The sequence below is a fragment of the Centrocercus urophasianus genome, unplaced genomic scaffold (assembly GCF_019232065.1).
Source record: "Centrocercus urophasianus isolate 14NV4802_14NV808 unplaced genomic scaffold, USGS_Curo_1.0 seq_1267, whole genome shotgun sequence".
In the NCBI taxonomy this organism is placed as follows: Eukaryota; Metazoa; Chordata; class Aves; order Galliformes; family Phasianidae; genus Centrocercus; species Centrocercus urophasianus.
In genome coordinates, this window is record NW_024884439.1 from 4997 (window position 1) to 31208 (window position 26212).

The 26212-nt window shown below is 42.8% G+C and overlaps 1 protein-coding gene across 1 annotated transcript; it reads left to right on the top strand.

Annotated features, from left to right (window-relative positions):
• The first annotated feature begins 4139 nt into the window (after positions 1 to 4139).
• Positions 4140 to 20229, top strand: LOC122156526 (uncharacterized protein C18orf25 homolog). The gene is made up of 2 exons (XM_042811299.1): positions 4140 to 4863; positions 20163 to 20229. Exons 1-2 carry the CDS (start codon positions 4152 to 4154, stop codon positions 20171 to 20173), a joined length of 723 nt encoding a protein of 240 aa, XP_042667233.1. The 5' UTR covers positions 4140 to 4151; the 3' UTR covers positions 20174 to 20229.
• Positions 20230 to 26212: the final 5983 nt, after the last annotated feature.

A 26212-nucleotide genomic window follows, 5' to 3' on the forward strand; every position in this document is an offset into this window, starting at 1 on the left:
ATTCGGATTTACAGAACTGTGGAACAGATTAACCAGTTGGTAACTGAATTTTGCCTGGCAAAAGCAACTCTTTACAGTTTGTGTTGTCCTACTTTTTCTTGGAATATTTGTATGCATTATGTTACATTGCTTTTTGTGTATGTCTAAACAACCAGGTAAAAGTTATGAGATGTGAAAACAGCGTAAGATACACCAGAAGATGGAAAGCGGGGTGTATTTTTATAAATCCTTAGGAGAGAATGGTATCATCTAGCAACAAGAAGATTGCTAGGTTATAGAAAAGGGGGGAATTGATGTAATTGATGTAGAACATATTTCTTTAAAATTGTTTAAAAAGGGAAGCAGTTGCTCAAACCTTGCTGAACTGCTTAAGGAATGTAAGGGGAGACATGATTTGCAAAACAGGGTTGTAAAAGCTAGGAAAGATAAGGCTGAGAGGACTGCATCCAGCCAGGATACGCGTTCTTCAAAAGAATGTAACAGATAAACTACAGTCAGAGATTAGGCTTAACTCAGACCAAAGGTGAAAAAGGACAACAAGAGGAAGACTTTGAGCCTTCATCCTATGACCCCCGAAGACCACCACCACTATTCAGTACACATAAAAGTGGCTGGGCTGGGGGTGGAGAATATGATAATAATCTCTCAGAAGTAATTGTAATATCCCACTTATTTGTGGCATATGTATGACTTGTCTCTCTAAATATTCTTAACCTCTACCTCATGGTGTGCAAGCTAGAAGGGGTTACCCCATTTGCACCCAGTGTGTGTGCGCAGCGTTGATAAACATACCTGTTTTTATAACTACTTTGTGGTTATAGTTTGATTTCTGCAAGTCAATCTCAAGCTGCTTCACAAGTTCTAATTGCCCTTTTCCACAAAAATGTATTTTTCAAACCATAGACTAGAGCTTAATGTCACTTTTCCTTATGTCTATGCTTTTTTTTGATGTGCCATAATTTTGTCTACTCTTCTTATAAACCATGAACAATTTGTTTCATAGAATTCATCTGCAAGTGAATGTGGTAATTGAAAGATCTTTCTTCACTTTATTCAGCTTTGAATTCTAAATAAAATTTGGGTTGAAGGCAGTGTGTGAAAACTTAAGATTAAAATTACAAATATTGTGTTGCTTTAAAAAAATAAAAAAAATTCTCTAAAGGTACTCTAGGTGCTTCTTAGTGTACAGGTTATCAGTAGGATAAATAGCTTGTCTTTCATACTTGTGTTGAAGCAGTAAAATTTATTAATTTATAAAGTAAATATAGGATTGTGGTGTGAGTGGATACAGTTTGTTGCCTGCAGCTCATGCTATTCTGATGCTGTTTTCTTGGCAGATTTAAGAGAGAAACTTGTTAAGTTTGTAGGTTCTCAGACAACCAGGATGTGTATGGGAGCCTTTTAAGGAGCACCTGAATGGTGTATGAAATATTCCTAATAAGCCTTTACACATGGCTCACCAGCATTTCTCTCTGCTGAGAAAAAAATGTGTTACACATAGCCAGGGCTTCTAAAGATGCCTGAAGCGTTGTAAACCCCACGTCCCTGACAATATGATATCACTTTATAGTCTTGCTCTGTAATGTTCAGCAATTGCTCAGTTTCAACACAGAATGATTGGATTTCTCTTATGCCATGTTGGTATTATAATTTGTCAATTACCATAAAAACATTACAGTCTTTATAAGTTTGAAATCCTGATTAATTGAAAAATGATTTATCATAGATATGGAAACAGACCTATATTCTGGTCTATATTCTATGTACTAAAATTCTCCATTAAAATGTTAGAGTTCATGGTGAATAAGTTTAGCATATGTTGCTTAAATGCATTAGTTTAAAATTCATAAAGGAAATGTTTAGAAATACTTTTTTATCATTTTACAATCTGCTTTGATTCATCTAGTGAGATGAATCACTGAATTGTAGGGGTTGGAGGGGATCTCTAGAGATGAAGTCCAACCTCCCTGCTAAAACAGGTTCCCTACAGAAGGTTGCACAGGAGGGCATCCAGGTGAGTCTTAAATATCTCCTGAGAAGGAGACCTTCAACCTCTCTGGGCAGCCTGTTCCAGTGCTCCATCACTTTCACAGTAAAGAAGTTCTTCCTTGTGTTAGTATGAAACTTCCTGTGTTCCAATTTGTTCCCATTGCCCCTTGTTCTATTGCTGCATGCCATTGAAAAGAGTTTGCCTTCATCAACTTGACCCCCATGCTTTAGGTATTTATAAACAGTTAAGAGATCCCCTCTCAGCCTTCTCTTCTCCAGACTAAAGAGTCTTGGGTCTCTCAGCCTTTCCTCCTACAGGAGATGCTCCAGGCCATTAATCATCATTGTGGCCCTCCACTAGACTCTTTTTAGGAGATCTTAGTCTTTTTTTAAACTGGGGAGTCCAGTAGTCTAAATGTGGCCTCCCAGGGCAAAGTAGAGGGGGAGGATCACCTCCCTTGACTTGCTGGCCATGCTTTTTTTTTAATGCGCTCCAGGATGCCATTGGCCTTCTTGGCCTCAAGGGCACACTGCTGGCTCTTGGCCAACCTGTTGTCCACCGGAACACCTAGGTCCTTCTCTGAAGAGCTCCTCTTCAGCAGATCAGTCCCTAACCTGTACTGATGCATGCAGTTATTCCTCCCCAGGTGCAAGACTCCACGCTTGCTCTTATTAAACCTCATCAGGTTCCTCTCTGCCCAACTCTCCAGTATGTTCAGGTCTTGCTGAATGGCAGAACAGCCTTCTGGTGTGTCAGCCACTCCTCTCAGTTTTGTATCATCAGCAAACTTGCTGAGAGTGGATTCTATTCTTTCATCCAGGTTACTGATTAAGTTGTTGAACAAGACCAGAGCTAGTACCAACTCCTGGCCAGTTACAGGCCTCCAACTAGACTCTGAACCATACATCACAACCCTCTCTTTGAGCTCTGCAAGTCAGTCAGTTCTCAAGCCACCTCACTGTCTACTCTTCTATGCTTTCTAACTGTCACCACAAGGACGTGGGAGACGTTAAATGCCTTGCTGAAGTCAAGGTACACAACATCCACTGCTCTCCTTTCGTCTAACAAGCTGGTGATGACATCATAGAAGGCTACCAGGTTGGTCAAGCATGATTGCCCCTTGGTGAATCCCTGCTGACTACTCCTGATTACCTTCTTCTCTTCCAGCTGCTTGGAGATGGCATCTAAAACAAGTTGCTCCATCACCTTTCCAGCAACAGAGATGAGGTTGACTGGCTTGTAGTTGCCTGGATCCTCCTAGCACTTTTTGAAGACTGGTGTGACATCGTCTATCCTCCAGTCTTCAGACACCTCTCCCATTTTCCAAGATCTTTCAAAGATCATAGAAAGCGATTCAGCAATTATTTCTGCCATCTCCCTCAGCACACATGGGAGCATTCCATTGGGGCCTAGGGATTTCTGTGCACTGATTTTTGGCTAGATGCTCTCTTCTCAGCATCCCCTGTTTCCAGAGTACCTACTTCATTCAGTAGCGGACCCACATTTTCCCTAGTCTTTCTTTTACTACTGACACACTTAAAAAAGCCTTTCTTGTTATCCTTGGTCTCCTTTGCCAGATTTAATTCCAAGTGAGCCTTGGCTTTCCTCGTTGTATACCTGCAGGACTTGACAACATTCCTATATTCTTTCCAAGTAGACAGGCCTTTTTTCCACGTTTTATGGAATTTCTTCTCACCTTTGAGTTTATCCATGAGGACCTTGCTTGTCCACGCAGGCCTCCTGCTGCCTTTCCCTGATGTTGTACTCTTAGGGAAGCACTGATCTTGAGCTTGGAATAAGTGGTGTTTAGATGTTGACCAGCTCTCTTAGGTCCCTTATATTCCAACATTTAATGTGATTCCAATGCTGTCTTTCATATGTGTTTAAAAAAGGAGGAATAGATTGGTGTAACAGAATAAGCTCACTAGGAAAAAGTAAACAAAAAAGCAATATGGTACTGAGCCATACTGACCGAAAGCAACAAGTTGATTAGGTAATACAGGTAATAAAGATTTGGACTGAGTGAGTTACTTGGGTAAATTATTCTTACTGTTCTGTTCTTGTGCAGGCTGCTGTATTACTGAAAACCATATCTAGCTTACCCAATCTTTCAGACCATGTGCTCTATACTTTGAGACCAGGAGGACCTTGGTGTTCTGAAATGAAGATGGAGGCAGTCAGAAAATCAGAAGCACTTGTGAATTCAGAAGTTACACCAAAGGCTTCTGAGAAGCAAGTTCCTGCTGAAGATGGTCCTGTAGAACTAAAGACACATACTCAGAAAGATGACATGCACAATGCATCAGACTCTGCAGTGCTGTCATTGATGCCTTGCTTACTGATGGAACTGAGACGAGACTCTTCAGAATCTCAGCTAGCATCTACAGAGAGTGATAAGGCAACGGATGGTCAAGTTTATGAGAGTGACTCTTCTAATCCTTGCATGCTTTCTTCTCCCAGTGGGCGTTTGGCTGACTCAGACACATTGTCTTCCGCAGAAGAGAATGAGCCCCGTCAAGCTGAAGCTGCTGTAGAGGGGGACCCTTCTGGGATCTCTAGGGCTGCAGTTAGGAGGAAATGCAGGCGATCCAGGTCTGAAAGTGAGACTTCAACAATGACCGCCAAGAAAAACCGACAGTCTAGTGATAACCATAATGATCGAGTTACCAAGGTAAAAGGTCACCGAAGTAAAAAACACAGAGAAATAATCCGTCTGTTAAGGCAGAAACGAGAGGCAGCTGCTCGCAAGAAGTACAAGCTGCTGCAGGACAGCAGTACCAGTGATAGTGACCTGATGTGTGACTCAAGCACGAATTCATCTGATGATGAAGAGATTTCAGGGAGAAGCAAGACCATCACTGCAGAGATACCAGGTAGAGGATGTTTTTTAAACTGAACTGTAACACATCTGATATCATTTCTCAACTGTCATGCTAAGTTAGATGAGTGACACTTGAGAAAAAACAGAACTGCAGCTCTGTTTAAATTTGAAGATTGCAGTATATTAACAAGATTTGGGCAAAGGCAAATTTTAAATTTTTTTTCTGAGGTTTCAATGCACTTTTGCATACCAACAAATCATAGAAATGGTTAATTGGAGGAAGAACTACCTTTGAGTTCTGGAATTTTAAGATCTTTTCCTTTGTAAGCTTATATGAATTCCTCCCAGTGCTGTTAAATCCCAATGGATGGTGATAATCTAATAAATACATTCTTAAGATAAATGGCCAGCTTTGCTTTAATACATTAAGACCATAGCTCTGAAGCTGCCTTTGAAATAACATGACTACCTCTTACCTGTGTTACAGTAAGGCCCTATTCACTATTGCACTTATGCTGTGCTTTCAGCTCTCCATTTCAGTGCATGACAAACCTGCTTAGCCTTATTGCAAATTCTTGCAGATTACAACTGGTCACCTATTTTTTGATTATAAATATGAACTTATTTAGGTGCTCGAGCTGTTTCCAAATCTAAATTTGAAGTATTTTAGACAAAGTTGTTACCATTTTCCTATGTCATAGGATCTATAAATTCTATATTTTTTATTTTCTGACATATCCATGCTAAAAAAATTGGAAACATCAAATTATAGGGACCTTCTTATGATTTTATTACTGAAAGAAAGATGAATTCTTCAAGTTTCTTGTCTGGTGAGTCTTTTGTTGTTTTATTAGCTCAAGTGCCATGGACAGGATTTTGCGTGACCTACTCTTGCAGAATACTATACCACAGAACCATCATCATCATCATATAGCAATCAAAAATAAAATCACATAAAATTAAATGTTTTTGCTTGCCAATTTTTACTGGGTTACATTACATTTTGCCTTTTGCATCAGTTTTTACAAATAATGGTCACTGTTCAACCTGGCTTGATTATGGTGAAAGATTCTGTCACCATGAGAACTGGCACTTCTCCCACATATTGCTAGGAAGCATATTACACAAAGGAAGTCTGGGAAAGGCATATTCTTCCCATAATTATTATGTAGTAAACTTTTAATAGACACTCCAAAAATAATTTCACCAATGTATTAGCTAGTCAAACTTCTAGCTTTCATAGCTCTATGCCTATTTATTTACTATATTTACACTTTGCTGAGCAATTAAGACTTAAAGCCAGTGGAAGAAAACTTTCTTTCATTGAGTTTCAGGACAGGTCAGCCCTTCCACTCCCAAAATACCCTCACCAAATCCCCCAGAGTATATTCTTTTTATGTTTTATAAAGTCATAGAGTACCTTGTGACCCAGAGAGGTACCGCATAGTATTTTTAGATTTGCTAGATTTCTGACTTAAATTGCTGAGATCTGAAATCTCTCTTGGGTATTTTTCTGTGTCAATAGGCTTTTCATTATTTGAGCTCTAGGTCTTGCTGTGAGAGACGTGTAGTGAAAACATACCACTGTAGTAGATGGTACTTTTACACCTGTAAATGTAATGATTATTAAACAAAGTCATAATTTTACCTGGGTTGCAATATGTGTGCAAAAATCATCTTGGAGAACAGTGACCTTTATTATCATTTTATAGCTCCTATCATTCACCTGATCCTAAATTACATATAAGACGTAAACGCTTTTGAGCTTTCCTTTTGGAATTAGGCTCAATCCATACCTGTCAGATTGCAGTTTTCTTTTAACAAAAAACAACTTTGGTTTGTGGGAAACAGGCTCTTAGTACAAGAGGAAAAACATTTGCTATAGATGTAAGGACGAGGGTGCCCCTAAAAGCATCCTGTGCTACTTTTGGGTTAATAGAACATTGTGATCTTCACAGATGCAGTAGAGCTGTGCCTGACAGGGACTCCCAGTGCTCCATTGCAGTGACAGGTCTGTGCGCTGTCTGTGATCCCTCTTCTTGGACCTGGCAAAGAGCTTAGCTGAAGTTAACTTTATGAATAGAAAGCATTTTTAGTGTGCTTAGAACTAGGCCCTTAACAGCTTCAAAATTTAGGGAATGAACGATTAGTTAGAAAGTAATACAGGGTAACAAGCATTCCTGGTAATTCAGCCCGTGTGTATCCTTTGCACAAAGACAAAATGTAATAGGAGACTTCGTGTTTAACTTCATACTTGAATTTTGTTGTCAAGAAACTGCAGTGCATCTATCTGTCAGGACATGAGCATGAGAAAGCATTTCCATTTCCTTTTTCAGAAGTCTGTACACCTTGATGCAGAAGAGTTTGTGTTTCCCTTTGTCTTAGTGCATTTGGACACCTCAGCAACAATGTTTGTTACTGCCTCAATATGGCTTATTTTGGGGATTGAATTTCAAACTGGTCTGTTGTCTAGAAAATAGCTTTGCCAACAGAGATGCTCTAAAACTTTTAGTGACAGTTGTTTTCATATGGCCTTCATGTACAAAGGCTATATGTACTTTAATGCTTAACCATCTATGAAATGTATTACAGAAGACAGTTTGCATGTGTGGTCAGAAAATTAGTGTCACATTTGAGAATACAGTAGTTTTTTATGTTACTAAACCACTTCCATTATAATAGTGTAGTCATACTTTTTTTTCAAAACATCCACATGGCTGGTTCTGAAATTCTTTAGGATAGATTAGTAGTGTAGGGAAAATGTTCAGTGAAATGCATAATGAAGTCATAAACAGATGTAGTATTACTAGTTTCGTTTTGTTGTGTATGTAGCAAAGTTATAAACCAAGCAGTTGTTCAGTGAGACAGTTCTCTCTGCTGAACTTCATTAAAATGCTCTTACTTGTTTTTCTTTTCCACAAAGACTGAAAAGTAAAGAGCTGAGATCTAATTGGTGGTAAAGTAAAAACTACGCACAATATGTGTTACACTGAATAGATTATATGGTGCCAAGTTAAATATGAACAAACAGGTTAAATCTAAACTTCATGGATACCACTGATAATTTTTTTCACTGACCTGAGCAGTTATAAGTTTTGTCTCTATTTCACTCAGTCAATCTCTTTTGAATTATTGCAGATGAAGAATATTTTTTTTTGTTCTTAACGATTTAGCCTCTTTGTTGGCATTTAGGATTTTACCATTCTTCAACAAATACTAGATAGCATTCACTTTGGGTATAAGAAGATCATCTTTGAGTCCTGAAATAACTTCTCCTAGACTTGCTGCTATTGAAAGATAGCACAGCCCTCAAATATTTGGTTTGGTAGGACGGGATTAGGGAAGCAACATCCCTCCCACTGTAAGCAAAGATCAGGTTCATGACCACCTGAGGAGCCCGAATAACCACAAGTCTATGAGTCCCAATGAGATGCATCCCAGAGTCCTGAAGGAATAAGCTGATGTAGTAGCCAAGCCACTCTCAATGATATTTGAAAAGTCATGGCAATCAGGTGACTGGAAAAAAGGCAACATCACACTAATTTTTAAAAAGGGTAAAAAGGATGACCCTGGGAACTACCATCCTATCAGTCTCACCTCTCTGCTGGGAAAGATCATGGAGCAGATCCTCCTGGAAGATATACTAAGGCACGTGGAAGACAGGGAGGTGATACAAGAGAACCAGCATGGCTTCACCAAGGGCAAATCCTGCTTGACCGACCTAGTGGCCTTATATGATGGTGTCACTGCATCAGTGGACAAGGGAAGAGCCACTGATGTCATCTATGTGGACTTCAGTAAGGCCTTTGACACGGTACCCCACAACATCCTTCTCTCCAAATTGGAAAGATATGGATTTGATGCGTGGACTGTTCAATGGACGAAGAACTGGCTGCAGGATTGAGTCCAGAGAGTGGTGGTCAGTGGCTCAGTGTCTGGATGGAGATCAGTGGTGAGCGGTGTCCCTCAGGGGGTCAGTGCTGAGACCAATAATCTTTAATATCTTCATCAGTGATATTGGCAGTGGGGTCGAGTCCATCCTCTGCAAGCTTGCTGATGACACCAAGCTGTAGAGGGACAGGATGCCATCCAGAGGGACCTAGACAGGCTTGAGCAGTAGGCCCAGGCGAACCTCATGAGGTTCAACAAATCCAAGTGCAAGATCTTGCACCTGGGTCGAGGCAATCCTCACTACCAATACAAGCTGGAGGATGAAAGGATTGAGCACAGCCCTGCTGAAAAAGACCTGGGGGTACTAGTGGTTGGCAAGCTGGACATGAGCCAGTAATGTGCCCTCACAGCCCGGAAAGCCAACTGTATCCTGGGCTGTATCAAAAGAAGCATGGCCAGCAGGGCAAGGAAAGTGATCCTGCCCCTCTACTCTGCGCTGGTGAGGCCTCACCTGGAGTACTGCGTCCAGATGTGGAGTCCTCAGTACAGGAGAGACATAGACCTGTTGGAGTGCATCCAGAAGAGGGCCACAAAAATGATTCAAGGGATGGAGCACCTCTCTTACGAGGACATGCTGAAGGAGCTGGGGCTGTTCAGCCTGGAGAAGAGAAGGCTCCGAGGTGACCCGATAGCAGCCTTTCAGTATCTAAAGGGAAGCTACAGGAAAGAAGGGGACAGACTCTTTAGCAGGGTCTGTGGTGATAGAACAAGGGGAAATGGCTTCAAGCTTAAAGAGGGTAGATATAAGGAAAAAGTCTTCTACAATGAGGGTGGTGAGGTGCTGGAACAGGTTGCCTAGAGATGTGGTTGATGCCCCATCCCTGGAGTTTCAAGGTGAGGCTGGACCAGGCCCTGGGCAACCTGATCTAGCTCTGCATGTCCCTGTTCATTGCAGGGGAGTTGGACTAGATGACCATTAAAGGTCCCTTTCAACTCTAAGGTATCTATGATTCTGTGAATTTCCAGCCTATCTGACAGGTAAACAGATAAGGGAAGACTTCAAAAGTAGGTTTTGTAATAGAAAATCTGTGGCCCTCATGTAGTATCATTATTCTGGCTTGAAAATAAAAAGAGACTAATCCTAGGCTTTGTTTAGCTGTTACTGAAGGATTTATGTATACCTCTTTAAAGAAAAAGAGTATATTGTTTAAGTGATACTGTAATTTTCTGTATACAGTGCAATCCCAAGAATTAGTGCCTTATGCTTTTATTAGTAAATCTTTGCTTAGTGCTGTGCAACGGCTTCTCCCATTCTTTGAATATTTCCTATTAATCTGAAATGAGAGCATCCCACAAGTTTCTTGTTTAGATATTACTCGTATATTGCTGGTTTAGACAACTGCTTTGTGTAGTTTAATGTGATGCTTGTTTCCTTCTGGAGTTACCTTGGGTAATGTTCATGTGGTAGGACAGCATGTGCAAGAATTGTTTATTATCTCTCAAATGGATGCAAAGCTCAGTGTTCTTGAGGTTTTGTTGTTTCTTAGAGTAAGTGTGCTCTTGCAGCTTGAAAAGCAAATGGTATCCTGGGCTCCATCAGAAGAGGGGTGGCCAGCAGGGACAGGGAGGTGATTGTCCCTCTACTCTGCCCTGGTGAGGCCCCATCTGGAGTACTGTGTCCAGGTCAGGGCCCCCCAATACAGGAAAGCCAGGGAACTGTTGGAGAGGGTCCAGAGGAGAGCCACAAAGATGATTAGAGTGCTGGAGGACCTCCCCTACGAAGATAGGCTGAGGGAGGTGGGCTTGCTCATCCTGGAAAAGAGAAAGCTGTGGGGTGACCTTGTTGCAGCCTTCCAGTAACTAAAGGGAGCCTATAAACAAGAGGGGAGTAAACTCTTTGTCAACTGTTTACGGGCTGGTTCAGCCCGGTTCTGTGACCAGCAGGGCGGAGGGATCTGCGGATTGCCGCCTCCGGGAAAGGGGAAATGGGACCCCAAAATACTTGAATAATAACTCACCCTTGTTCTGCCAATCTAGGTCTATTTGAGCCACCTCAATTCTGGCAGCTTGGTCTACCTGATGGTTATTTCACTGATCTTCTGTAGCTCTACTCTTGGGCAAATGAGCATCTACACGACGCACCTTTACAACCATATTTTTTGATCGGGTAGCAGTATCTTTCCATAAGTCAGCAGCCCAAACAGGCTTACAAAGAGGCTGTAGTTTGGAACATGCCTTCTCCAAAAACCCACTATGCCCAGAAACGATTGTGTCTCTTCCTTATTAGTGGGCGGAGACATGGCAGTGATTTTGTTGACCACATCTGTTGGGATGGGACGATGGCCATCTTGCCACTTTATGCCTAGGAACTGAATTTCCTGGGCAGGTCCTTTCACTTTGCTTCGCTTAATAGCAAAACCAGCACTCAGAAGAATTTGGATTATTCGCACTCCTTTTGTAAAGACTTCTGCTGTATCGCCCCACACAATGATGTCATCAATGTACTGTAAGTGCTCAGGAGCACCTCCCTGTTCCAGTGCAGCTTGGATCAGCCCATGGCAAATGGTTGGGCTATGTTTCCACCCCTGGGGCAAATGATTCCAGGTATCCTGAATGCCCCTCCAGGTGAAAGCAAACTGTGGTCTAGATTCTTTGGCCAAAGGAATGGAGAAAAAGGCATTAGCAATGTCAGTGGTGGCATACCGTTTGGCTGCTTTTGACTCCAGTTCGTATTGGAGTTCTAACATAGCTGGCACAGCAGCACTCAATGAGGGTGTGACTTCATTCAGGCCACGGTGGTCCACCGTCAGCCTTCATTCTCCAGTGGCTTTATGCACTGGCCATATGGGACTGCTAAAACGTGAGTGAGTTTTGCTGATCACTCCCTGATTCTCTGGTTGACGAATCAACTTGTGAATGGGGAGCAAGGAATCCCTGTTGGTGCGGTACTGACGCCTGTGCACCATTTTTGTAGCTATCGGTACCTGTTGCTCTTCCACTCATAGCAACCCCACAACAGACGGATCTTCTGATAGGCCAGGCAAAACAGACAACTGCTTAACACCTTCTGTGTCTACAGCAGCTATTCCAAAGGCCCATTGATACCCTTTGGGATCCTTCAAATATCCCCTTCTGAGGTAATCAATACCAAGTATACATGGAGCCCCTGGGCCAGTCACAATAGGGTGCCATGCAGACCATCACCGGGTGTTGTACGTGATCTGACAGCAACACTGGAACTCTTGATGGCATTTTGTTCCTTCCGGTGGTCCTGAAGGCTCACAGACTCACGGGGAGTAATACAGATGTTTCAGAGGTACCAGGAGGGGAAGATCTGCTCTCCAGGACAAGACACAGACCGTATTTCTATCCTGTGTCAACACTTCCGCTTGTACTGGGGCATGTCCTGGCTGCCTGTACCACACCTTATGGCCAGATGTCTGCGGCTGCATAACGATATCAGGCACCAAAGGAGGTGTCCTGATCTGCCACAGGGACATGATGGGGGTCCCTTTAACAATAAAGATCAGAGTGTTGACCACAATATCAGTAGGCCATGTACCTATTAATGGAGGGACTACTGAGCCTCCCACCTCCCATAGTCTCCCCCAAGGTGCAAGTAGGCCACACCACTTGGGTCCTACCTGCACCTTCCAGGGCCATTTTATATTATGGGTACCCGGATCTAAATGCTCAGGGGCACGGAGCAGAAGATTGTTTTCGTTACCAATCTGGGGTCTTACCTGATGATCAGTGCCTGTAATTTGGATCCTAAGCGGGGTGGCCCATGTCTTCTGCAACATTCTCAGGGCACTGGGTCTGCCGTCTCGAGGTCTTTCATTCAGGTCCCGCAGGGTTTCATACAGTCTTTTTGTCCACCCCTGCAAGGACTGGGAGTCCGTCTTCAGGGCAGCCTTAAGAATACCGTTATAACGTTCAATGAGGCCTGCCCCCATTGGATCATATGGTAGGTGGAATCGCCATTCAATGTTATTTTCTTCTGCCCTGCACTGTATCGTTGCACCAGGAAAATGAGCCCCTTGGTCGCTCTTGATGACTTGAGGTGTCCCGTAGGCAGACATCAGTTTAGTGAGTGCCTTGATGGTAGATGCCTGGTTTGCTTTCGGTACTGGATAGGCATGCAGTAGCCCACTTGCAGTGTCGACACAGGTCAGGGCGTATCTTGCACCTTCAAAGCGAGGAAGGGGCCCGATGTAATCGACCTGCCATCGCTGGAGTGGACTGTGTCCCCTAGCAAGATGGGCTGTTGTTTCAGGCAACGATCTCGGTCTCATCTTGGAGCCAGCGTCCCAATCCTGGCATGCCTGGACGATATCAGATAGTTGTATGGGCAGTCCCCATCCTTTAGCAGCTGCCCACATTGTCTTTTGTCCAGCATGCCGTAGATTCTGATGTAACCAGCGGGCGATGTTCTCAGATGGTGAATTCTCAATCCATCGAACTCGGGCCAGTGTGTCGGCTTCATCGTTTCCCGGTGACTGTAGGGGCTGATGACCAGAAACATGGTAGACACGTACAGTCCTGTGTTTGACCGTATTCCATATATCTAACCACATGTCTTTGCCCCAGATCGGTCAGGCGTGGATAGTCCATTCCTGGGTGGCCCACTGTGCAATCCAAAGAGTGAGCCCCTGGTACACAGCCCAACTATCTGTGCAGATGTTCAGGATACCATCACCGGGTTCCTTGGTTATAACCATCCACACGGCTCGCAGTTCTGCCCATTGGCTGCTCTGACCATCTCCCTCATCGAACCAGATTGTCTCGGTGGAAGGATGGTATGCTATTGCTCTCCACTTGCTTGGGTTGCCCTTGCTGGACCCATCTGTGTACCAGGCATCTTCAGGGATAGGATATTTTCCCTCCTGAACGGGACTCTTCTCTGGTGGAGCGACCAGTATTTTTTTTGGTGCATCACTGTGATACGTAACTGGGCCTAGGATCTTCTGGAGTTCTTCTTTCAAGGGTGATGAAAACAGACTGCTCCTTTGGCTGAGATAGGCGACCCATCGTGCCACTGTTTGTGCTCGGGCCACCCCTGTCTTAGGAAGGTGGGTCAGATCTTTCACCCACCCCTGAATTGGCAGAGTGGTCTTGACTATAACTTCAGCTGTTTGAGTTATTGGCTCTACTGTCTGTAATGCCAAATAGGCAGCCAATAACTGTTTTTCAATCATACTGTATCTTCCTTCTGCTCCATGCCAAACCTGAGACCAGAAACCAATGGGGGTCCGAACAGAACTCTGGCGTTGCCACAGGCCGCAACTGAAGCCGTCTTGAGTAACATGAACGTCCAACTCGGCTGGGAGGGTAGGATCGAATACACCCAATGCCTGAGCTTGTTTAACTGCCAGTTTTGCTTGTTGGAAAGCATCCTGTTCGGTTTTCCCCCAGTCCCATAGCTGCCCCTTTTTTGTGAGTCTGTATAGTGGCCTCAGCAGCTGCGCTAGGTGAGGTATAAAGGAACGCCAATAACCCAATATACCTAGAAACTCTTGCAGCTGCTTTGATGTTGTAGGGACTGGGAACGCCTGAACCTTATCTATAACAGCACTGGATAGCACTTTGGTCTTTCCTGACCAAACCACCCCCAGGAATTTTACAGACAGGCCTGGACCTTGCACCTTTTGGGGATTTATAGCCCATCCCCTCTGTTGTAAATAGGCAGTTAATGAATCTGCTGCCTGCCCTACTGCCTCCAGTGAGTCGGATGTCAACAGGAGATCATCAATATAACAATATAGGTTAACATCACCAGGTTTTCTCCAATCAGCCAGGTCATGCGCCACTAGATTGTGACAATACGTTGGTGAATGCACGTACCCCTGTGGCAGGACCTGAAAGGTCCTCTGCCTGCCTCCCCACGTAAACGCAAACTGATCTTGTGATTCCTCAGCAATTGGGATACTGAAGAATGCATTTGCTAGATCTAGGACACAATGATAAGTTTTTATCTCCCTACTCAATGTGTCCATTAGGAGGGCAATATTGGGTACGGCTGCATGAATAGGCGGCGTGACCTTATTTAATTCTCTGTAATCTACTGTCATTCTCCATGTGCCATCCGACTTTCGCACTGGCCATATGGGGGAGTTATATGGGCTGTGTGCAGGTCTTATAATGCCCACTTTTTCGAATTCCTGCACCGTTCTCAATATTTCATCTTGCCCACCCGGGAGTCTATACTGTCTAATGTTAATAATCCAGTGCGGTTTCAGCAGGCAAACAGGCCCATGTTTCGCATGGCCTCTTAATATTGCCTGCACCGCCCGGATACTAATACATCTCTGTCGAAGTCTGAACTCTCCCACAGTTGAATGGAGAGCCAGACCCCATTGAATATCTATGCCCAGGATGTACTCTTGGACTGGGGCAATAGACACCTTGTACTCCCGGGGTGGGAGACGCCCAACCCCTAATTTTAGCCATGTTTGGGTGACAGGAATAGTCTGTCCCCCAAAACCACCAATCATCACTCTGTCCCCATCAAATTTCTTCGGATCTCCATAGATAATTGATGTTTCTGCTCCTGTGTCTACCAATGCCATCACTCTCTGAATATTTTTTTGGGACCAATAAATCGTTAATTCTACATAGGGCCTCCGGTCCCGTCTGGAGGCCCTACGGGGACTAACATCCCTTGTCACTCCATGAATTGTGCTATGGCAAAATCTTTTGCTTCCGATGGCTCAGGCATTGTGGCCCGAGACACCTGAGGTGGCGTTTTTTTCCTATTTGGAACAATAAAATCTTCTAGGTTCCATGTTGTTGTTGGAACCCTCTCTATAGCTCGTACCCTTGATTTCTTAGGGTAGCTCTGGAATTTTTGATTGTCCTTTAGTTGTCTCCAGAGCTGGAGAAGGACATGGTTGGGCTGGCGGTCGATCTTAGCAAATTGGACCCCAGCCCAAATTAAATCATTAAACATTTGTTTTCGGGATACCCTTATGGGTCCCGATGGAGGAGCTCGAGTAGCCAGCATTTTGGTTTTATTTACCGGCAGGACCTCTGCTTCCTCCAAAAACTGAATATTGTGCCTAGTCCGCAGGCGTTCTGTTTCTCCCAAGAGGGCAACTAACTGGGCAGCCTGCTGGACTACGGCTTCTGATGCTACAAGGGGATTTAATATGGAGACTAGGGTGCCGTACAGATGGGAGGGAGCTTGCTGTGAAATTAAATCTCTCATCCCTGCTGAAAATTTAACCATATCAGGGCCATCAAATATGTCTTCATAGATAGCCTCTCTTACACCCAGTTCGCGGATATAATTTTGAAGGTCCTCCATAGAGGACCACATGCCTGTATGTAAAGGTATGTCTGATTTATTCGGCCATACCATACGGCAGGCCGCCATTAACCATTCTAGTATAGAATGGTTTTCATCACGATATTGATTACCCACGTATAACCTCTGTCTGAGAGCAGGATGGACAGTCATGGTGGCCAGCTTGGCTATTTCTGGGCCATTCACCAAGACACTTTCTGCCCCAGAATCCCATAGTCTCAATTACCAAGCCAGCACACTTTCTCTAGGCTTCTGCCGAAATCGCTGTACTAAGTCCATCAATTCTGTTGCTGTGTATGACCGAGCTGTTACGTGTAAATGAGTCTGGGCAGGGGGCCACTGATCAGGCGGCACCCCTGCTGGTCTGTCCTGTACTTTTTTTGTTCTCTGGGTTATGACAAGACAGACTTCCAGTGGATCGGTCAGAATTGGACATTCAAGGTCTGATTTGGATTTCATGTTTTCCTGATCAACAAAGTCTGTTGACTCAGGAGTCTGGTCATCATTTATTGAAATGTTACGAATTTGGCCTACGGGAAGAAGTAGAATTGGCTTCTTCCCTGTTAAAACGCCAAGTTCATGCTCCAGCTTTTCAATGCGGTCTTTCAAAAGCTGATTTTCAGTTTCTAAAGCATTATTTCTCATATCTGCATGATTTAAGGCACTTAATAATGGCCATGCCACCATGGAGGCAGCCAGTTGTCTTTCCTTAGTAGTGAGGACATCCCTGCTAAGTCCTTGAAAATAGTCCGCCATGTGATATGGGGAGATATTACCCATAACACGTAAGGTACCCCATTTTTCAATGATAACGGCTAACTCATAATACGAAGATCCCTCAAATCCTGGAATCTGCCCTGGAATCATTTTCTCTAGAGTAGTATTGTTCTCCCCCTTGACCCATTTATAGAAATTCCAAAGAAAAGACAGGATGTTAATTTTAGTATATTTGGCCTGCCTGGCTCGCCAAGTGTATAATCAATGGATATTTAGAAGTTACAATCACAATATAATCAAGAGAGATAGGCAAAGCGGACAAGGATAACAAAAGAGAATACATGAAAGGCTTATCCTTATGCTAAGCTCACCTACAAAACACCAGAAGAGACAATCTCCAGAAGAGAGCCTTCTCCAGTGGTAGCCAGCTCTTAAATAGGTCTAGGAGGGGTGGAGCCAGGCTCCCCCCCTTCTGGCAGCACAGGTGAATTGCCTTCACCTGTGCTCCTCTGGCTGACTCATGGCTCACCTCAGGTGATCAATCAGAGGTTCAGGCCGTGACTCAGCAGTTCCCATACAGCCTCCAACATAGTCAGCTCTTGGGAACCCCCAGTCACCCCATGAATATAAATAGAGTTTATCCCTTGGTGACTTGAGGGCATTAGAGTGCACTGTGCATCAGTATCCACCAGGGCCTTATATTTCCATGATTCTGATGTGCCAGGCCATCTAATCCACACAGTCCAATAAACTCTATTATCCCTTTCCCCCCCCTGGCTGGGGGCAGGGCCCCTCTATTTGTTACCTCTGTTGTCTGCAGCAACTGGAGCAATCACCTTTTTGGAGAAGTTCACTTTGGTGGTTGATTTGTCTTGTAATTCTTTTACCCGTGTGTCAACGGTTTATGGGCTGGTACGGCCCAGTTCCGTGACCAGCAGGGCGGAGGAATCTGCGGATCCGCGCCTCTGGGAAAGGGGAAGCAGGGGACCCCAAAATTCTTGAAAACAACAGCACTGATCTGAGGTGGAACAAATGATTTTACTAAATATAGTATTAGTAAAATACAGTGAGAGAGAGAGAGAGAGTCTGTTTGAATTGTATAGACCTCACCACAATGCTGGGGTGAGAAGTGCAGTCCAGTTGAGTGACTGAAGTACAGACAGTGAAGTGCAGATGGCGAAGCGCAGGCGGCGAAGTGCAGGCGAAGAAGAGAACTCAGGTGACCTTGCTTGGAGTTATATCCCCTTGCTGACCGCAAAGCCTCCTGGGGAAATGTAGTTCTTCTCCGACGGACGAACATTCGGCAGATATCAAATCCCACCCCCAGTGCATTACATGATGTTATGGTGTGGAATACTGATGACCAAAAATCATAAAACCATGACACCCGTGCTTGAAGTGCTGGAGTAGGTTGCTTATGCCACTTCTTCATATCTTCTCCATGGTCACGTAGGTAATGCCACAAGGCAAAACGTGACGTTGTCTTACTGTTGTCACTTGCTCGAGCAGGAGGACGTCTTCTTTTGATAGCTGAGACGTTGGATGACACTGGCTGGGAGGAAATCAAGTTGATCAGCCCCTCAAGTAGGCTGTTTTGGGAATTCTGTTCCTCATTGGATGTATCTGTTATCACCATGGATTCATGAGCATCAGGCACGATTGATAGTTTGTCTATGATATCTTCTTGTTTGTTCTCCATCCTGTCCAGCTTTTCAGCTACTTTTGCAATGGCTGAAACACAAGCTCATAGAGGGCTTAAATGTAACTCCAAGTCTTGAAGTTTATTAACCAACTCATTTATAAGGGGTCTTCTTTCCCCTCTGCCATACATTGCTGCAAATCTACTGGCGTACCTTTCCAGTGCAGTGTTTGTGAATGTACGCCACATATTTGGTGTACACCTGGCCCTCTCAGGATCATGCTCTTGGTCTGGCTCATCAGGAATGAAATCGGGGCTATGTAGTGTTTCCACCACAGCATATTCTCTCAAATAATGGATGCCTTCTTCCATATCAGCCCATTTCTTCTTCTCGGGCATCAGATCGTCTTTGAAGGGGTATCTTTCTTTTACAGCTAACAACATCCTCTTACAGAGGGTGAAGGCCTGGTTCTGGCATGTACCAATGCCTCTGTCAATGGCTGAGTCCCTAGCAATGCCACCCAGTTGGCGAGCTTCTCTACTATCTAGCCACACACTGTTGGCCCCATTGTCCCAGCATCGAAGTAACCAAGTAGCAATAGGCTCATTTGGGTGACGTGAGAAGTCTTTTCTCAGACTTCAAATTTCATTCATTTTCAGAGATCGATCCACAAAGGTAACAATATCTTGCTCACCTCTTGCTCTGTCAGGACTCCTTGTTGCCTTCGTAGGCGTTGGTGACTGTGGTCTTACTGAGGGCGCCTCCCCTGGACTCAGAGGCACTTCTCTTGGACCTCGGAGCCACTCCTCTGGACCTCTTTCCTCCTCTTTCTTCTCTTCCAACTGAGTCGAGATTCGTTTAGTTTTCCGTCCTCTTATAGGGGCAACTGACATCAATTGTGGTGCCTCTTGTGGTTGATCAGGTTGGTCGGTTCCAATGCTCTCATCCTCCAGCTCAGCTTGGAGCCTGTCTCGTTCGATTATGAGAGTATCTAGCTCAGATTGGAGGGTGTGTTGTTGAGATGGAAGATTGTCGAGTTTGGATTGCAGGGAGTCTCTCTCAACTCAGAGGGCATCTCTCTCAGATCGGAGGTCTTTTTTCTGGAGCAGGAGACTCTCTTGCTCGTTTTGAACTGTTTCCCTGAGACTCTCCCTTTCAATTTCAGAAGCTCTCTCTCTCTCCAGGATAGTATTGAATAGGGCCCGATAAGCATTAGCCAGGCCCCAAATCATATGTGCCTCCTCAGAACTGCCCAAGCCGCAACATTCCTGCCTTAAATAGCTGTTTAGACTCTCGGGGTCTTTCAGGTATTCTGAAGTGAAATTCCATGACACTGAAGATTTCCATTTGCCTAAAGTCTCTCCCAGACTTCTCCACACTCCCTGCCACTCAGTATTCTCTGGTTTTGGGGAGGACATCCTCAAAATATAATAAATACTAATACTGAGTGAAACGATGAGCAATACATTCAGGGAGATTAGTAATGCGACTAGGTGATCATTCAAAAACTGCATAACAGCTTGAAAGGAGAGACTGGAAACCTTAAAAATCCCCAGTCCTGCAAAATTAGCAGCTGTCTCCAGAATTGTAAGCCATATTGTACGAACGTGCCAGGTCCATATTTCCACCCATGTTTTCAACTGATTGTATATGCCGATTGCTCCATAGAGCAAGGTGGCAAGCTTAATTAATGCCCATTATGTTTTGAGCATTAGGAAAGAAGAAGCAGTAGCATGCAGCCCCTTAAAAGTCAGTTTCACAAGATAAAGCTTTTTTTTTTTTTTTTTTTTTTTACAGAGGCAAGATAGTAAAGCTCAGAGTTTACAAATATCCTACGATACTGGCAGTCCGCCTGGAGTTTTCAAGGTCACATTTTCAGAGAGTAGCAGTGAAACAGATAAGCTTTCCCAATGAAGCTCTCTGAGAGCAGAGAGAGTGATTTGTTCCAAACAGCTAGAAAGCAACTGTTGCCCGCATTCTCCACCAATGAACGTCAACGGTTTACGGGCTGGTTCGGCCCGGTTCTGTGACCAGCAGTGTGGAGGGATCTGCGGATCCGCGCCTCCGGGAAACAGGGGAAACAGGGGACCCCAAAATACTTGAATACAAGAGCAATGATCTGAGGTGGAACAAATGATTTACTAAATATAGTATTAGCAAAAAATACAATGTGAGAGAGAGAGTCTATTGGGATGGTAGATAGACCTCACCACAATGCTGAGGTGAGAAGTGCAGTCCAGTTGAGTGACTGAAGAAAAGCAGATGGCGAAGTGCAGATGGCAAAGCGCAAACGGCGAAGCGCAGACAGCGAAGAAGAAGAATCAGGTGACCTTGCACAGAGTTATATCTCCTTGCTGACCGCAAAGCCTCCTGGGGAAATGTAGTTCTTCTCCATCGGATGAACATTCGGCAGAAGTCATACCCCCCTCAGTGCATTACATGATGTTATGGTGTGGAATACTAGTGAACAAAAATCATAAAACCATGACACTCTTTGAAAGGGTAGATAACAGCAGGAGAAGGGGAAATCGTTTTAAGTTGAGAGAGGGAAGATTTAGGTTGTATATCGGGGGGAAAGTTCTTTACCAAGAGAGTGTTGAGGTGCTGGAACAGGCTGCCCAGAGAGGTTGTGGATGCCCCATCCCTGGAAGTGTTCAAGGCCAGACTGGATGGGGCCCTGGGCAGCCTGGTCTAGTACCAAATACGGAGGTTGGTGGCCCTGCATGCAGCAGGGGGGTTGGATTTTGATGATCCTTGAGGTCCCTTCCAACCCAAGCCATTCTATGATTCTATTATTCTATGATTTTGGATTAAATTTAAAAATATAGATACTTCTGCCTTCTCTTGTTGTCAAGTAGATTAAGATAATGTGGATGGCTTTGTCTTCTTGCTGCTGAAGCTCTTCCTGATAATACTAAAGTCATTTTGTTCAGGTCTTTGACAGACAGAAGAACAATTTCCTTCCTGCTATGCCCAGTCTGTTTTTTGCATTGACTTGAAGAAGTAATGTGAGAAATGATGCACGGCCGGCTGGTGTGAGAATCCTTCTTTGGTTGTTTTTTTTTGGCTCAAAGCTTGCTTCCTGAGGTTTTTCTTGTGATAAGACTCTGAGTGACTTGTCAAGGAGGCAACTGATGGGTGCTAACTGTGTGACAATCGATATCGCTTTGGGAACATTTGCAAGCCCCTTCCCCCAGAGCCGCTTGCTCTGTAGAAGAGCGGAAGAGAGTGCTCAGCAGTGTTCACTGGCGGAAGATCTGGCCTGTGGCCAAACCGCTCCAGCTAAGAATGGAAGGCTGGGGGATGATACCATTGTATCTTGCGGAGGCAAGATGCAAGTTGGTGCCTCCCTGCTTCCTCTTATCTGCTGGCAAGGCCAGAAAGATAAGAACAAAGGAGGTTCCTGCTGAGATCCCAGAGCCAGAAGCTGCCACCGCAAGGAGAACTGACTCAACCACCTTGGGTTTGAGCTGTCACTCAAAGGAGAGCTGATTCGACCACTTTGGATTTGAGCTGTCACTCCAAAGATAGCTGACTCAACCACTTTGAAGCATTGAAAAAGGGCCATCATCACCATGGTCATGGTCATCCTTCGTCGTCAACAGAACAACAATGCCCGACGACCCACCACTACTGAGGATCAAAGACGGAACTACGAACCACGCTGGATCCATGGTGGTGACTATGTCCCTCTTGCTTCCTATAAAGACCCCTTGCTTCTTCTTTTCTATCTTTTCTATCGCCCTCCTTCCCTTCCCCCATTACCCTAATTCATAATAGTGTCCGTTCTCCCCTTCCCCATTTCCCCTGATTAAGATTTGTAATAAACTGGTTGGACCAACATTTGAACCGTTGCTTCTTAATCTCACGCCGGGTATATAGATAATAAAAGAACCTCCTCTCCCTCCTATAAATTGGAGCGAGACAGCTGGTGATTTGCAAGATGAAGGGCACGCTTCGGTTGGTTCGAGGCTTGCTGCTAGTATCAGCATCATCACTCTGACACGTCCTGTGGATTATTCCTGTGATATAGCTGTGTTTTCCTATTGGACCTGACAAAAGTTGCTTTCACCCCATATATCATCACAGCATTCACATGTTTGAGCTTGTATGTTTTTAATGGGTTCAAGAATCTAAGTAAAATATGTATAATTATTCAGGTTTATCAATTAAATAATAGTATATTGGACCATAGCTTAACAAAAGTAAACCTTTGGAATGTTGTATGATGTTTTGGATACCTTCAGTTGAAATCAAAACTGGAATTGCAAGGGAATTGGTGTAAATTGGTTTATAAAACAAATCAGATCTTTGTGACAGAATCATCTGAGAATTCTAGAATAAAAATAGTTTTGAAACCAAAATTTATTATAACCTCAGTGAATGTAAAATGTTATTTGATGTTAATAATGTTGGTTAACTCAATATTTGCTAATTCCTCCCTGGTGTCATAGCCAAGGGAGACAATTAGAAAAGTTTGTTTTCTCAAGTCTTAGTAAATAATATGATGATCTTAATGATATCTTATCAAATGGCCTCAATGTCTTTAAAGCTGGCTTCAGTCATGCTGAGGAATCTGGAGGAGCAACCAGGGAAATTCCAGGATTGCTTGACAGGGGCACCTTGTGGGATAGGAACTGCATAGGCAATGTCCTGGAAGAGGCCATGAACTGCTTTGCTGAGATGCAGAGGCAGACAGAGGAGAAATTTCACATGTGGATAGAAAAGCTAACTCGTCTTGACACAGATGAAGAAAGCAAGCAGCAACTGGAGCCCAGGGAACCTAAAATTCAATTAGTTGGACAAAGAGTCCCCCCCACCACACATTCAGGGACATTCATGCAGGTTTCTGATAGCCAAGTACTTTCTCAGCAGTTGTTCAATTCTTATGTAGGCTATCAAAATGTTGATGCTATGCTAGAGTTTCCAGCAATTCTTAATAACAGTACTCTACCTGTCTTTCCAGAGAATGGGAATATTGCAGAGCTTGATCTGAATCAAACATAAACTTACAAATATATATATACACACACACACACACACACTCTCTTTGCAATCTTAATGTTACTTTGGATTATGCTAAAAACAAAGTTTGCTTTTCTCTTCACATAGATTTGTTTTTCTCTTTTGGGTTTGATTAGAATGGTATTTATTTATTTTAATTTATAGAGACTATCTATGTAATTTAATAAGAAAACGAAAACCCAAAACACCACAACATACTTATGTGCATGTGCCAGCACATTCATAAAACACCTTTATACTGTAGGCTTTCATCACCTGACTTTGCAAAATGTAATTCGGAGTCCTTGTTTAAATACCCCCAAAAGCAATAGAGCTATGTTTGTTACAATAGGAACATTTAGACTAATCATTTAAATGTTCTCCTTGCATGTTAACACATTTACGTAAGGAAAGAAGTTTTAAATATAAAAGGCAAACCCTAGAGAACTAGACTAGATACAGACCCACAACATTTCCTCAACTCTGTCCACTCCCAAGTTCTTCAGTTTGAATATAGCACACATTAATCTTTCTTCTTCTCTTTTGGGCAGAAGTAATAAGTAAGTTTATCCTACAGATTTAGCTATATATAACCAATGTGCACAGTTTTTTTTGTCTCATATTTAGTAGTTCATTTTCTGTCCAGAGTTTTTATTAATGTCACTGCTGTATTGCATACGGCATATGGAAGCAGCTATCTTATACTGTGTGCACAAATATGCACATGTATACATATATACGCATGCTGAGTTTGAGTGGAAATCATTTACTTTAATTTTAGACATACAGTTTGTTGTTCTGCAGATCTCTGGAAAGAGAAAAGCACCTACAGAGGATACCTCCTGACAGTGTCTCTCTCTTCCATCAGTCATCTAAAGTCCTCTTTGAAACAGCTTAGATGACTCTGTGCTAAAGTTAGGTGAGATAAATCGCATCCAAAGTATGTGCACATACATGACTTCTGCACAAAAAGCACTGCTGCTTCCTTGTGTGCATATGATCAATCTGTATCTTTCATGCTGGAGTAAAAATAGTGGTGTCAGTCCTAAGATAAGCAGCTCTTGGTGGATGGGTTGTTTCTTGGCACCAGAATTTAAGCAAGGATGTGACAGACATTAATAAACACTTTGGTGGTCTGAAAGCATGGTTTGACACTGAGTCAGAAAGCAAGAGCTTATTGCGAACCACATTGGAAAGCCACTGAAATCAATATTTACTCGTGACTGGGAACACCAGAAGGTTAGTTTCATTTAAATAATACAATAACATGCTATTTGGTAGATTATTTTTTTTTTTTTTTTTTTTTTTTTTTAATACTGATAGTTATCCCGAATAGACAAGCTTGAAACTATGATGTTTAAAGTAAAATTAATTTAATAAATATATTAGAAACCTCAATTTAATTCTTACTATTATCAGCGCACACAGGGTGCCAGCAGTTTACAGGCTGGATCGGCCCGGTTCCACGACGAGTGGAGCAGAGGGACTCGCACCTCCGGAAAAGGGAACAGGGAGCCCCAAAATAATTAAAAACAGCAGCAACGATCTGAGGAGAAACATCAGTAACTTCCGATTCATTTTTCTACTTATTTCAGTGTAATTCTTTTTCTTTCTATTGGAATTACTTCCAATATACTGTATCTTCTGTAGGTTTAATTTTTTCCTCCCTTAAGTCAATGGATTTTTTCCATCAATTTGTAGGTTTTGAATCAAAACTGTAAAAGAAACTCAAGAAATGCTATTTATTCTCAGTATAATACCATCCTTGGTATTTTAACATTATTCTTGTCCCAAACTTTATTTACTAGTGTTTAATTATATGATGCCTTCATTATGAAAAAGAGCTTAGAGAGCTGTGTTATTTTCAGAGTAACTGTTTGTAAACCTATGCAGGAGATAATTTTTAAGGACTAGAATAAGTTCTTCACAAATCATCTTCATGCATAATTTTGATACAAAGTTTTTGATATAAGCTTACAAGAAAGCTCCCTCATCTGAAATTGTACGCATTTTTAACTGAACTGTAGATCAATTTTAAATGAGTTATTTTATGTTTAAGTATAATTTAATAATCCTGGCCTTTACTAATTAAAATTAAGATCCTTCAGGAAAGATAATTTGCTGCTATGAAAAAAATCCTTCTGGTGATCATAGATTTGATATATATACCTTTATGATGATGATAAGAGCAGCATATTTTAAAGCATGACAACAACTTCTAATGCATGCAGAAGCAGCTTTTTGCAGTGACTGGTTTATTTTAACGTGTAGGCATCACTTAACTCAGAGTGACTGTAAGCACGCCCTTAACTTCATTTTCAATAAACAATACATAAGGAACAACTAGGTATTCCAAAACTAATTGTGCAAGTAGATCAGTTGAACTTGCTCTTTCTCTCAGACTTTACTTTCACATACTGATCTCATAAATGAAGAATAACTTTGGGAATGAAGCCAGTGAAATTTCTGCCAACCTTCAGTATCTAGTTGAGGTAATTTTTAATTAATTTATTTATTTTTTAAACAAAAGACACATAACCAGAGTTAAAATCACTCACCGTATTAATAGATTAAAATTTTGATTTGGTTAATGTAGGTAAAAATTAGAAGTTAATAACTACTTTTTATCCATTACCATTTATTTCCAGTGCAGTCAATTGTGAATGTGAAAGAACAAGCAGTAAACTACAGCAGCTGAACATACAGATCAAAGTTGTAATGTTTCTAGGATTAATTTATTCAAGGACATCCAGAAGGTTGAAGGGATAGTTCATCTGAAATGTTTTAACTTAACACTAGGTAGTATTTGTGAGGAAATTAAGAATATCTGTGCAAGAGCACTG

What these genes read in the sequence shown, in the direction of transcription:
- LOC122156526 (XM_042811299.1), top strand. Translation starts at nt 4,152, where the DNA reads ATGAAGATGGAGGCAGTCAGAAAATCAGAAGCACTTGTGAATTCAGAA.